The sequence below is a fragment of the Mercenaria mercenaria genome, chromosome 9 (genome assembly GCF_021730395.1).
Source record: "Mercenaria mercenaria strain notata chromosome 9, MADL_Memer_1, whole genome shotgun sequence".
Classification (NCBI taxonomy): Eukaryota; Metazoa; Mollusca; class Bivalvia; order Venerida; family Veneridae; genus Mercenaria; species Mercenaria mercenaria.
In genome coordinates, this window is record NC_069369.1 from 81263837 (window position 1) to 81276530 (window position 12694).

A 12694-nucleotide genomic window follows, 5' to 3' on the forward strand; every position below is an offset into this window, starting at 1 on the left:
CTGGTCTACAAACTCAGTTTCATCATTCTAAGACTGGACTATAAACTCAGGTTAATCATTCTAAGACTGGTCTACAAACTCAGTTTTATCATTCTAAGACTGGTCTACAAACTCAGTTTCATCATTCTAAGACTGGTCCACAAACTCCGTTTCATCATTCTGAGACTGGACTACAAACTCAGGTTAATCATTCTAAGACAGGTCTAAAAAACTCAGTTTTATCATTCTAAGACTGGTCTACAAACTCAGTTTAATCATTCTAAGACTGGTCTACAAATTCAGTTTTATCATTCTAAGACTGGTCTACAAACTCAGTTTTATAATTCTAAGACTGGTCTACAAACTCAGTTTAATCATTCTAAGACTGGTCTACAAACTCAGTTTTATCATTCTAAGACTGGTCTACAAACTCAGTTTCATCATTCTAAGACTGGTCCACAAACTCCGTTTCATCATTCTGAGACTGGACTACAAACTCAGGTTAATCATTCTAAGACTGGTCTAAAAAAACTCAGTTTTATCATTCTAAGACTGGTCTACAAACTCAGTTTAATCATTCTAAGACTGGTCTACAAATTCAGTTTTATCATTCTAAGACTGGTCTACAAACTCAGTTTTATAATTCTAAGACTGGTCTACAAACTCAGTTTAATCATTCCAAGACTGGTCTACAAACTCAGTTTTATCATTCTAAGACTGATCTACAAACTCAGTTTTATCATTCTAAGACTGGTCTACAAACTCAATTTTATCATTCTAAGACTGGTCCACAAACTCCGTTTTATCATTCTGAGACTTTACAATATTTCCATTCTGAGACTGTTTCAAAAATTTAGTTTTACATTCTGAGACTAATCTCCAATCAGTTTCATAACATCTGCATTCTAAGACTTGTCTACTAACTGTTTTATAATTTTTGTCCAAAGATTTAACAAACCACTTACTATCACTACATTTATTAATGTTCAGGTACTTTGTGGCCGGACATCTGCACGTCTTGGGTGTTCCGTCACATTCAGCATTAGGTGTGAAGCATTCAGCTGTTGAGTTCCCAGTACATTCCTCCCCATAGGCAATCTCTGTAACAGAAAGTGAACATGAAATATGGAGAACAAAATAAACACATTTCTATAGGATACAAATGACTCTGAAAACAGAATTTTTTTAAAAATGTTCCATCTGCTGGTTAGTGCAAAATTTGACAGACAACACAATTTCTTCGGATTTAATTTTTTTCAGGCTAAAATAACACTCACGCTGTTCATATACAGTCAAACTTCGATAACTTGAACTCGGATAATTCGTATACCACCCATCTTTCGAACTTGTCAACAGGTCCCGGAAAAATCTTTGTATTATGAATTTTGTTCGATAACTCAAACAACTGATCACTCGAACAAATTTTGCTGGTCTCATCAAGTTTGAGTTAACAAAGTTCAACTGAGGTGCCTTGCAAGATGTAACAGTAAATATACAAGGTACACAAATAGAAAGTTCAACTGAGGTGCCTTGCAAGATGTAACAGTAAATATACAAGGTACACAAATAGAAAGTTCAACTGAGGTGCCTTGCAAGATGTAACAGTAAATATACAAGGTACACAAATAGAAAGTTCAACTGAGGTGCCTTGCAAGATGTAACAGTAAATATACAAGGTACACAAATAGAAAGTTCAACTGAGGTGCCTTGCAAGATGTAACAGTAAATATACAAGGTACACAAATAGAAAGTTCAACTGAGGTGCCTTGCAAGATGTAACAGTAAATATACAACACAAATAGAAAGTTCAACTGAGGTGCCTTGCAAGATGTAACAGTAAATATACAAGGTACACAAATAGACATTCCTTCATCCACTGGCTGGCATATAGGTACAGTGAAACCTCTCTATTAAGACCACCTGTGGGACTTCTCTTAAGTTGTCTTAACAGCAGTAATAATGTAACAGTAAAGCATCATGCATTTAATTCAAAACTGTAATAAATATCTACCAGTAAAAGTAGAGCTTTGTCATGATAAATGTAATAACAATTTAACCTTTAGCCTGTTGGCGGCAAGTAATTTTGCCTTTGTGACCAGTGCAGACCAAGATCAGCCTGCATGTCCATGCAGACTGATCATGGTCGGCACTGTTTGCTATTCAGTCAGTAAATTTTCAGTGACACCCCTTTCAGTAATAAATGGCACTGCCCAAACTGAATGATGGACCACTCCATTTTAAAAATTAGCAATGTAAAGGTTAAAAACCTACGTGGTGAGCAGGAAGCTCCGTTTGGATATGTTCCAGCAGGACAACCACATGATCCGACACATTCTGCACCGTCAAGTTTACATTCTTCTGCGTTATTGCATGTGATTCCATTGTCCTTCTCTGTAATATAACAAGACCAGTATATGTACCTCATTTTTCTTTAGACCAGTGTATGTACCTCATTTTTCTTTGCTGGTAACCTCTGAGCATAGCTGTATCACAGCTGCATGTTAAACAACTATATTATGTAAAGGACAAATTGTATCTATTTACTAGTGGGTAAAGGAATAGGGTGATTCTGAGTGTTTGTACTAACAATGTGGGTTTCTTTTGATAGCTGTTTAACCGACAGGTTTATTTTTAGACAATGTTGTCAATAACAAGTACACAGGCCGTCCTTTAACCTAGTTTCTTCAGTCACTGGATATGATTCAAATAGGTAATGGAAATATTCAGGTATCTGTTAAGGTAGATGGCAGGTAGTTACATCCCCTTTCATTAATCAAATGCCCTCATATTTCGATACTTGATAACTTTAAAGTTTCTAGGATTTGTGCAACAGGACAGAAGTGCTGGTACAGGCACATGCCCGGGATCACTGTTTTCTTGTATATGTTGTAGGTGACATAAATCTTTATCTATACATAATTTTCTCGGCTTCTTTTCTGGTATTCATTTCTGTCTTCTTACCATTTTTGTGTGGGAAAAAAGACCTCGTAAGTACTGATTTACGTTGAACTTCATGGATAACATATGCAGCACCCTGTACTGAAATTTCAACCACCTGATTGGATGGCACTGGCTTTTTGGACACATTAAAAGTACCCTACAAATAAACTGCTACTACTTACTGGCGAAGCATGCATCCATATTTGTGTCGTGATAGAAACCTGCTCCACACATGCAAGTGGACCCAGAACACTCTACATCAGTAGTCAGACACACACTAGAGGTACTGCATGGCCCGCCATATGGTATTTCTAAATAGACACATTTTCAATACATTATTTTCAAATGTGTTCAAAAAACATGTAATAAAGTCTATACCAAATGATACCTTAAAATGTTAGCTCAATTTTAAAGGGGCTTGAGCCCATATGAATCAGTCTAAGGTATGCTTCCTGACCTGGAGGTTAGAAACTTAAGTACTGAGTTCTGTCTTCGATTGGTATCATACCAATGGCCAGTTCTTTCTAAGAACAAGGCAGGAATGAGGCATAAATTTTATGCTTGAAGAACATGGGGAAACTATGAAACTATAAAAATGCAACCATGGAATATGGTACCAGAGTGTAAACATCTTGTCCAAATAAACAATGAACCTTAACATAGAAAATAACATACATACACACCCCAACCCCACTTAGCTTAATAGTGAGAGAGCAGAACAGATCATGGGGTTGTGGACGATTTGATATAAGACATTGTGTCCTAAAACATTTGTCCTCCACCTCTGATTCATGTTGGGAAGCTGGCAGTTACTTGCCTGCCATTGCATAACTATAATACTGTTGAAAAACAACATTAAACTCAAAACAAACAAACAGAAGGGCTCAACATTTCAAACAGGCTGTCTTATTGACTTTTTCATCATTCTAAGACAGACAAAAATAGATAATTTCCAAACTTACTGTCTTTGCATTCCTCTCCCTCCTCATATCTTGAGGCAGGACAGGCACATTTTTTAGCTGTGTTACATTCGGCATTCTTCTTTTTACACTGATTAGATGCTGTACATGTTCCACCTTGTTCTATTTCTGTAATTACAAAACATTGAAAAACAATTGATCATTGGTGATATAAGGAAGAAACTTTCTAACTTGAGAAACAAGTATCTCCTATTACTGTATAACGGGTTATTTTTACTGCTGTAAAAGTTTACTGATTTGGGGTAAAAACACATGATTTTATTATATACGATTTTAAAATTTATGAAATCACGAGGTCTACCAGTTCACTTGACATTACTTGGCGAATCTATACAAGGCCAATATTTACGAATCTGATTTGGTCGTAAAAATTAGCAGCAAGTAAAAAATACCTGTTTTACGGTATATTTGCCCATTTTAATGTAATAGCTGTTAATGACACCCCTGGATACGTATTCATCAATGTTTTAAGTATAAAATTTAGACTGAAACTTTAAACCTCCAAAGATTAAGCTGCTGTAATGTTCTAAATTGCTGAAACTTTGTATAGCTTGCTTTTGTAGTACATGTATATGCCATATCCATGCCAAGTTTAATTTTAATCTGAACAAGATTTAAATATATAGGGCAAAATGTAATTTTATCATTTCCAAGCTTTAGTCCTTTAAACTTGGAACGTATATGAAGATAGGTCCTGAAAACCAAGTTGAGGGAAGACACCAGACCACATGATTCAGAGTCAGCAACCTTAACCACTCAGCCACAAAGGCCCCTTCCACTGTATGTAGTATGTGACAACTAGAACAGAAGCATATACTACCAGTTTATATACCGGAAAAAGAAATGTGTGTTATTTTTTTTTAGGTAATTTTACAAACTTGTAAGGTATTAGATTCTGTGTGACAAATAAATTTCAAAATCATCTGTGCCAAGGTTTCACTATACTCAGCTGAAACTGGAAATTTCCAATTCCACGGAATTTTGTGTTTTAGAGCAATTAATACTCATAATTTGACTAGATGGAAATATCCGTCCCTCGGCCACCTGCGCATGGGCGGTAATTCGGCAAGCCTCATTACCGCCCAATGCCCAGGTGCCCTCGGGACGGATATTTCTATCCTATTCATAAACACATGACAGATATTATTAATCGTGTTTCAACTGTATTTACTTACTCAGATCACATGACTTGTCATCATTGTTGACAAATCTGTCTGCCGCACAAGAACATAATTTTGAAAGGCAGACAGAATTGCTGTATGAGCATTCAACATCATTTTCGCAGGCTTCCCCAGCTCCTGTTTCTAAAAATAGATTTATAAACTTTTTAACCAACTGATGACTTGAGTGTCAATGGGATTATATGCCAGACCACTGGTATCTATACTTATTGGAAGAAGATGTTTTCTTTTGTGTTGTTTTCAATTACATTTTCAGAGAACATTCCCTTGCTCCAAAAACACCTCTGATAATAAATTGCCTAATCATTCAATGGTCAACGAGTGAAGAAGGAAATTTCAAGATATTTAAACTGCTTTTATTTCCAAAGTCACTATGATGAATAAGTGTTGTTTTTTTTTTCTCATTAAAAAATGCAGGATGACCCGCCTCAGACTTTCAATCCTCCTGCTACAACTTACACTAGTCCTGCAATTCACGTAAGGAAGGATTATTTTCATAGGCAGCATCTATTTTAGAGTCCATTAAGAAAGGTACATACCAGATTCCAGCTAATGTGATCATAATACACCATGTTATAGAATGGGACAAATTTAGAGTTGCGAACAATAAACCAATTTCTGTTTCAAATCTTTTAGCTATCTTGCTTCTGCACTGCTCCATTTTAGTTAGAATGTATTAAGTCTTTGCTGATTTCTACTATTATTTACAAGCAGACGAGTGGGTGGACTAACAGGTAAACAGAAAGTTTATCTTTCAAGGCCGGTTATTGTGTTACTGTAGGCCTTACCCAAAGGGGGTCTTTAGTACAGGTTGAACTGTATATCAATAAATGTTTTAGTGTAAACCTAGAAACGTTCACAAACACTATATTTCGCGTTTTTATGACACAACGATTAGCAGTACAAGATTTCAGATCGCGCTCGCGAATACGCAAATTAAACACTTAAGGTTTCGAAGTGTTGGAACAAAATAACACGCCAGAATCATGTAAAGAGTGCTTGACATGAAATTGAAGCATGTACAACATGTAATACTTTACGAAATATGTTATACTGATATAAACTTGATCCAGAAATGACTGCCTATAGGGGCCCCACTTCCGGACAGTCAAACGCTTTTAAAACCTCACCATTTTCAAAGAACTGTTAAACATGTTCGTTTTGATGCATTTGCAATAGCGTGCAAGTGGTGAAATTTCACATAACAAGGTGGAACATAGTTTTCCGCAATTGTTTATCTTTATTTCTTTACAAATGGCATTCATTTTCAAAGGGAGACAACTTTTTCTCGAAGAGTACTTAAGGTTATAATGCAGTAATTCGGTCAAAAATGTGCTTCCGTTGTGTAGTCGAAAGAAGTCCCTAATAAATAGATCCTAATTTTTCCATTTTTCGCGCATTTGAGGGTAAATCGTGGACCAAATGGGCATTATTTTCCTCGTGGAATGAATTTTACATAAAATAGGACACTTTTCATGCTAATATTCGCATGTTTTCGAGTTGTTTACTTGAAAATGAAAGTGGGGTGTTTATTCTGCCGACCCCTTTCTAAAATGCGGCAATATGAGGGTACCTGACTTCAGTTGACTTGCATTTCACTGCATACTATGCAACACCCCTTCTTCTTTTCGTTTTCTTGAAGCAAATGTATGGATATCTTGTGAAAAATAGGTCTACGACGGAGTGAAAATCTAGAAACTGTAACAAAATTGTTCTGAAGTAGCTGAATTTTATATGGAACAAAGAACAATTTCTTTTATTGGTATATATCCTTAAAATAATTGGAAAAAGTTGTCTCCCTTTGAAAATGAATGCCATCTGTACTTAAAATAATTGGGAAAAGTTGTCTCCCTTTAAAAATGAATATCATTTGTAAAGAAATAAAGATAAACAATTGCTGAAAACTGTTTTCCACCTTGTTATGCGAAATTTCACCACTCGTACGCTGTTGCAAATGCATCAAAACGAACATGTGTAACTGTTCTTTGAAAATGGTAAGTTTAAAGGTGTTTAACTGTCCGGAAGTGGAGCTCCTTTTGGCAGTCCTCTTCCGGAATTCAATGTTTGTATCAGTATACTGACACTTGTTTCGTAAAGTAATGTACATGTTTTACATGCTGTTCAATTTTCATGTCAAACAACTCATTCTTTCTATGATTTGGTGTTGTTTGATTTTTGTTTCTCAAGGCCTACTTCGAAACCTTAAGCACATAACAAACAGTAAAATTACAAGTAAGGCTGTACTTAAATTGGGAACATGCTAGTAATTGGTCAATTATCCTTAACATATTTTCAATCTACCCTTCTTTGTGATCATAAGTGAAAGTCATGTGTTGTCATCACAAATCACTGTATAGTAATACAAGGAAGCAGACTACTAAATATGTCTATACAAATTTTTTTCTGATCAACAAACATGAGCATTATTCCCTGTGATAACTGGACCATGGCTGAGCAAGGTAACGGTGTTTTAACAATAAAATCTATTGTTTGATACAGTAACATAGCCAAGGTGATTAAAAAAACAGGCTCAAACAAATATTTTACTATTGTCAGTGTTTCACATAAATACCTATTTTCGCTAAAACAAAATGTTTGTATATTGTCCCATAGACGATGTATTTGTTTATATCACATTTTTGCTTAAATTACTTGATCCTTGATCATGTTGATATAAGTATATAATATAAATAGACTATAATAAGAAATTTCTACATTATTAAAAAATCTCAATTACTAAAACAATCATGTCAAACTTTTCAGGTGTCAAGCAGGTTTCTATTACCGGCTTAGAAGATAAATGGCAAATCACAGCGTTGTTGTCTTGTATAGGATTTCACATTTATTTATAATGAAATGAAAACTACAAACTTTCGCGTTTTCATAATAGCTGGCTGGTTCGCAGCTACAAAACTTTGTGGATGCACATCAACCGCGAATGTCGCTAACTTAAATAGCGCAAAACCATTTCTAGGTTTACAGTATTATTAGAAAAACATTGACTAAAGAAAAGTGGCTTAAGAAAAGTGTAGAAAATAGTTCTCAACAAACTTACTTTCACTACATCTGTCTCCATTTAGGAACATGTTGTCGGGACAGTTGCACGTCTTGGGTGTTCCATCACATTCAGCATCTATGGTAGAACATTCCCCTGGTCTCCCAACACACGCGTCCCCTACTGCTACCTCTGAAATAAAAATATTCTGTGTAAGCAAATTATATATAAACAAGAGCTCCGCCAAGCGGGGCATTATAAGCCCAAAAGGTTACATCAGAGGATGGGAGCAAAATTTAAAGAACTTGGAGTGTGAAGTCCAAAAGACAGGAAAAACAAAGGGAAGAATTCAAAAAAAATTCTAAGGCCACAAAAAATTCCTTACTAGGTAAAGGTATGTTGAAATACACCTACAAAATGGAGGTACCATCCATGCTGTACCACAGAAAAGTTGTCTCGGTTTTTCCCTACGGCAAATAATAAAAAAGTTCCAAAATAAGCTATTTATAGTAACATAAAAGAGAAGTAAATAAAAAAAAATTTATTGTTAGTGACCAAAAGCGGGATTGGCCAAATAAAAACAAAGAACACTGCAATGCAGAGCAGTAAACATAAAGCAGTCATATATGACCTTTGACCCCTAAGTGTGACCTTGACTTTGAAGCCAGTCATCCAGAACACATGCTCTGCACATTGTCTTGGTGTGGTGAACATTTATGTAAAGTTTCTTTGAAATCCTTCAAGCAGTTCAAGAGTTACAAAGCGGACACGAAACAAACTGATATGACCTTTGACGCCTAAGTGTGACCTTGACCTTGAAGCGAGACATCAAAAACATGCGCTCTGCATGTCACCTCAGAGTGGTGAACATTTGTGTCATGTTTCTTTGAAATCCTTCAACAGGTTCAAGAGTTACAGCGTGGACACAAAATTGCTAACAGACAGACAGACGCACAGACAGACTGAAGCATCATAACATAATACGTCCCTTCGGGCATATAAAAATACAAATGTATACAGTACACAAGAACAATTATTTCTGTAAATGAGTTTGTATAAAGTTATGTCTTTACTAACACAATGTTCCGTGTAGATATTTTCTGTGGTAAATTTTATCAAGCATGTCTCTTTTTTTAAAGTGGTTTTGCTTTTGCAACCAGAGCAGACCATGATCAGCCTGCATGCCCGAGCAGGCTAATCATGGTCTGCAGCAGGCTGATCACGGTCTGCACTGTTCGCTTTTCACCCCTGTGAATAGGAAGTGGTAAGAAGTGGTATTGGCCAAACGGAATGGTAGACCGGTCCATTTTAGAAATTTAGTAAGGTAAAAGGTTAACACATACGTTGTAAGCAGGAATCTCCAAATGCGTATGTTCCAGCAGGACAACCACATACTCCGGCACATTCTGCATTGTTAAGTTTACATTCTTCTGCTATATTACAGCTCACACCATTTTCCTTCTCTGTAATATAACACAACTTTGCATATATTTCCTGATTATATGTCTAAGAATACATGGTATTAAATCTACATAAAAATCTAGTTTGGGACAGCCTCAATTTATGTTGGTCTTTATTACATATTCTAATACACTTGTCTCTGACAAAACACCTTTACGCTAGAATGACGTCACGTTAAAGTGCAGTGACGTAAAAGTTTTTGTTGCGACCAAAAAAGAAAGCTACTATATTTAATCTACTGTTTTAGATTAAAGGCATTTTAGAATTGAAATAATTTATAGCAAAACTGTGTTGTAACACTATTGATACACACGGGCAGTTATACGTCATACAAATAATTTTACGAGGGCTGTGCCCTCATGAAATTATTACGCCCGACATATAACCGCCCATCGTGCATAGTGTTAAAGCACTTTTTGCTATAAAGTATTAATTAACTCAATAAAAAACTGTGTTACATTAAAATGGACCGTGAAAATTCATTTTTTCATACTGACATTCAAATTTGAGATCTGGTGCAAGATGTCTGCTTCAAGCATGTTGTCATGTTTAAAAGTTCCTTATATTTTCAATTTTACTAAAGCATAATTTATCTCATTTATATAATAATTGCAAGTGTTGTATGTGTATGTAATGAAAAGATTATTAGATCTGTATTGAGAAATATGCACCTAAAGTCGCGCAATAACTCTGATGCAGAACTTGTGCATATTTCTGGATACAAATCTAAAACCGTATAATTATAAACAGGTCAAATGATTGACAAGTTCTGAATTTATCTGTATATACTTTGATCAATACTATCACAAGAAGACTGACTTTCAAATTCCATTTTTTTTTTTACTTCTTATTGTTTACATTTTAAAGCTCCTCTCCCACATTCCCACCCACCCTACACTCTCCCTCCCTACTTGACTCTAAATGCATCAAATTACTCATTAAAACATTTCCATCATAAATCTCTAGTATAGACTTTGACTGTTGAAACAGTAAGACACTAGAGGAGTGTTTTCCAAGCAATGTTATATTAATGGATATAACATAGGACATGGGTAAAATATCCACAACAAATTTTCTTTTACAGAGACATCATTAATATTCGTGAGGAATTCATTTTCACGGGCTTTATATCTGAGAAAATCCAATACATTCAATCTAAATTAGCAAGTAAACTTCACATTCATTTTATATTTGAAAGTCAAAATCCACAAACTCCCATTCCAACAACATAGTCCGGTAGCCATTTTGGGTCCAAATCACAAAATTTAGTGCCCACAAAATTAAATGATCCCACAGTAATGTTGAATCATTACTGAATCTCTCTGTCATACGTACTGTCGCTGCATTTGTCACCATCCAGATACTTTGTCGCTGCACATACACAAGTTTTGGAAGCTTCCGGACATTCCACATCAGTGGTAGCGCACTGGTCAGCAGAAGTGCATGCTTGCCCATATTCAATTTCTAATATAAAAAGTATGTTTTATGTAAATTAACGGCTGAATCACAATTTTGTTAATCAGTAAGTTTAGGTCAAGGCTATTTGTTTCAATTCTCTTGACAAATGAGATATCTGAAAACAATGTATTACTGAACCCAACTGTTCTGTAACAACATTTTCCTTCTTAAATTTAAACACTGCTGAAAAACTGTATTCACATATATAATTCTTCAGAATTCCTACACATTTTTAAGGATCTTTTTTGTCATTTTTTTAGAATATCTCTGACAATAAGAACAGGTCATTTTAGCAATCATCTTCCAAAAATAGAAAAGAGAATTCATACGTCACTCATTTTAGGTTTCATAAATTAAATCTACCGGTATGCATTTTCATCTGCCAAAAACTTAAGCACTAGTTTTCAAAGGCATCCCCCCACTACCAAATAAGGGCCATAAACAAAAGTCAATGGGTTGGAAGTGCATGATAAATATACATAGCTTTAAAATATCTACTTTAAATACTTTAAATCCGGAAAAACACATCTAGACAAAATTCTCTAACACGAAATCCCAATGTTTTTTTCCCATAGGTTGATAACCCTCAACCCAATCCCTGACTAATCAACTTCATTGTTTGTTAAATTTCAAATAAATCAGCTAAAAGCAAAGAATGGGAATTTAAGCTTACTATTTCAAGTAGTCAAGGCTTATATTGTGTTCATCTCAGCAAAAATCAGCAGTGAAGATTTTGTCCCACATTTAAATAATTATGCTCTTACTTGGTTTGCAAGATTTGTCAGCGTCATTTCTATATGTGGTCGAGGGACATTGACACAGTGTAAGAATACATCCTGAATTTTCATACAGACAGTTGGTCGCTTCTGAACATACACCGCCATAAGGAACCTCTGTAAACATTGTCAAAAAGTAATCATTACAAAAGAATAGATTTCTAAAATACAAGAAAAACTGTCATATACTTGCTCTATCAAAGAATGACAGCTAAAATCTGTATGTACCTCTCTCTTTTTCTTTTTGTAACAATGGCACTAAAATGTTCTTTTATATTGATAGAGTGATGATGCAAGAATTTTATATATAAACAAGTACAATGACCACCAAGGTGAAGGACAAAATGTCTTAATTAGGGATGGGAACGAATACTAAAATCAATATTTGAATATTCGGTTTGCCATACTCGAATATATTCGAATATTCGGCATGTTTAATGGCAGCATTAAATTCTTATTAAGTGATCAGCATATACACAAATTTCGCTGTTTAAAACGTGAATCATTGTACGTAATAAGGCCTTAAAATGTAAGTTCCTACCTAGTCAAGCCCGCCACCCTAGCGTTTTATTTCACGATTCTGTCAGTATAATCATGAACATAATAAACTAATCCAGTGTTTTAGCTTCAAAATGATAAAAAAACCTTTCAAATCGATAATTTAGACAGTCGCAAGTTCGCAAATTTATCTAAAAGTAGCAGGTTGTCCAATTTAAGCACGTGTTGCGCTATTGTATGATCGCCGCCATTTTGATTTTTGATTTTGATCAGCGATAAACTTAATGAAGGCAGCCTTAAGCCTCCTTCAACATGATTTTATGCATCAATTATATGTTATTTCTTGATTTTATTAAAAACTACTTCGAAATTTATTTCAAATACGGCAGATTTCAATAAATGAATTGCCCGGGCGTTGTGGATGAA

The 12694-nt window shown here is 35.1% G+C and overlaps 1 protein-coding gene across 1 annotated transcript in view; it reads right to left on the bottom strand.

The window, feature by feature from the left end:
• LOC123546328 (uncharacterized) overlaps positions 1 to 12694 on the bottom strand; it is a 234024-nt gene that overhangs the window by 159388 nt on the left and 61942 nt on the right. Inside the window, exons 14-22 of the mRNA XM_053550673.1 lie at positions 11759 to 11887; positions 10872 to 11000; positions 9419 to 9538; positions 8136 to 8267; positions 5075 to 5203; positions 3882 to 4007; positions 3102 to 3230; positions 2251 to 2370; positions 945 to 1079 (exon numbers count right to left, since the gene is read on the bottom strand). Of these exons, the coding sequence (XP_053406648.1) occupies positions 945 to 1079; positions 2251 to 2370; positions 3102 to 3230; positions 3882 to 4007; positions 5075 to 5203; positions 8136 to 8267; positions 9419 to 9538; positions 10872 to 11000; positions 11759 to 11887 (1149 nt within the window). The remainder of the gene's footprint in view (positions 1 to 944; positions 1080 to 2250; positions 2371 to 3101; positions 3231 to 3881; positions 4008 to 5074; positions 5204 to 8135; positions 8268 to 9418; positions 9539 to 10871; positions 11001 to 11758; positions 11888 to 12694) is intronic.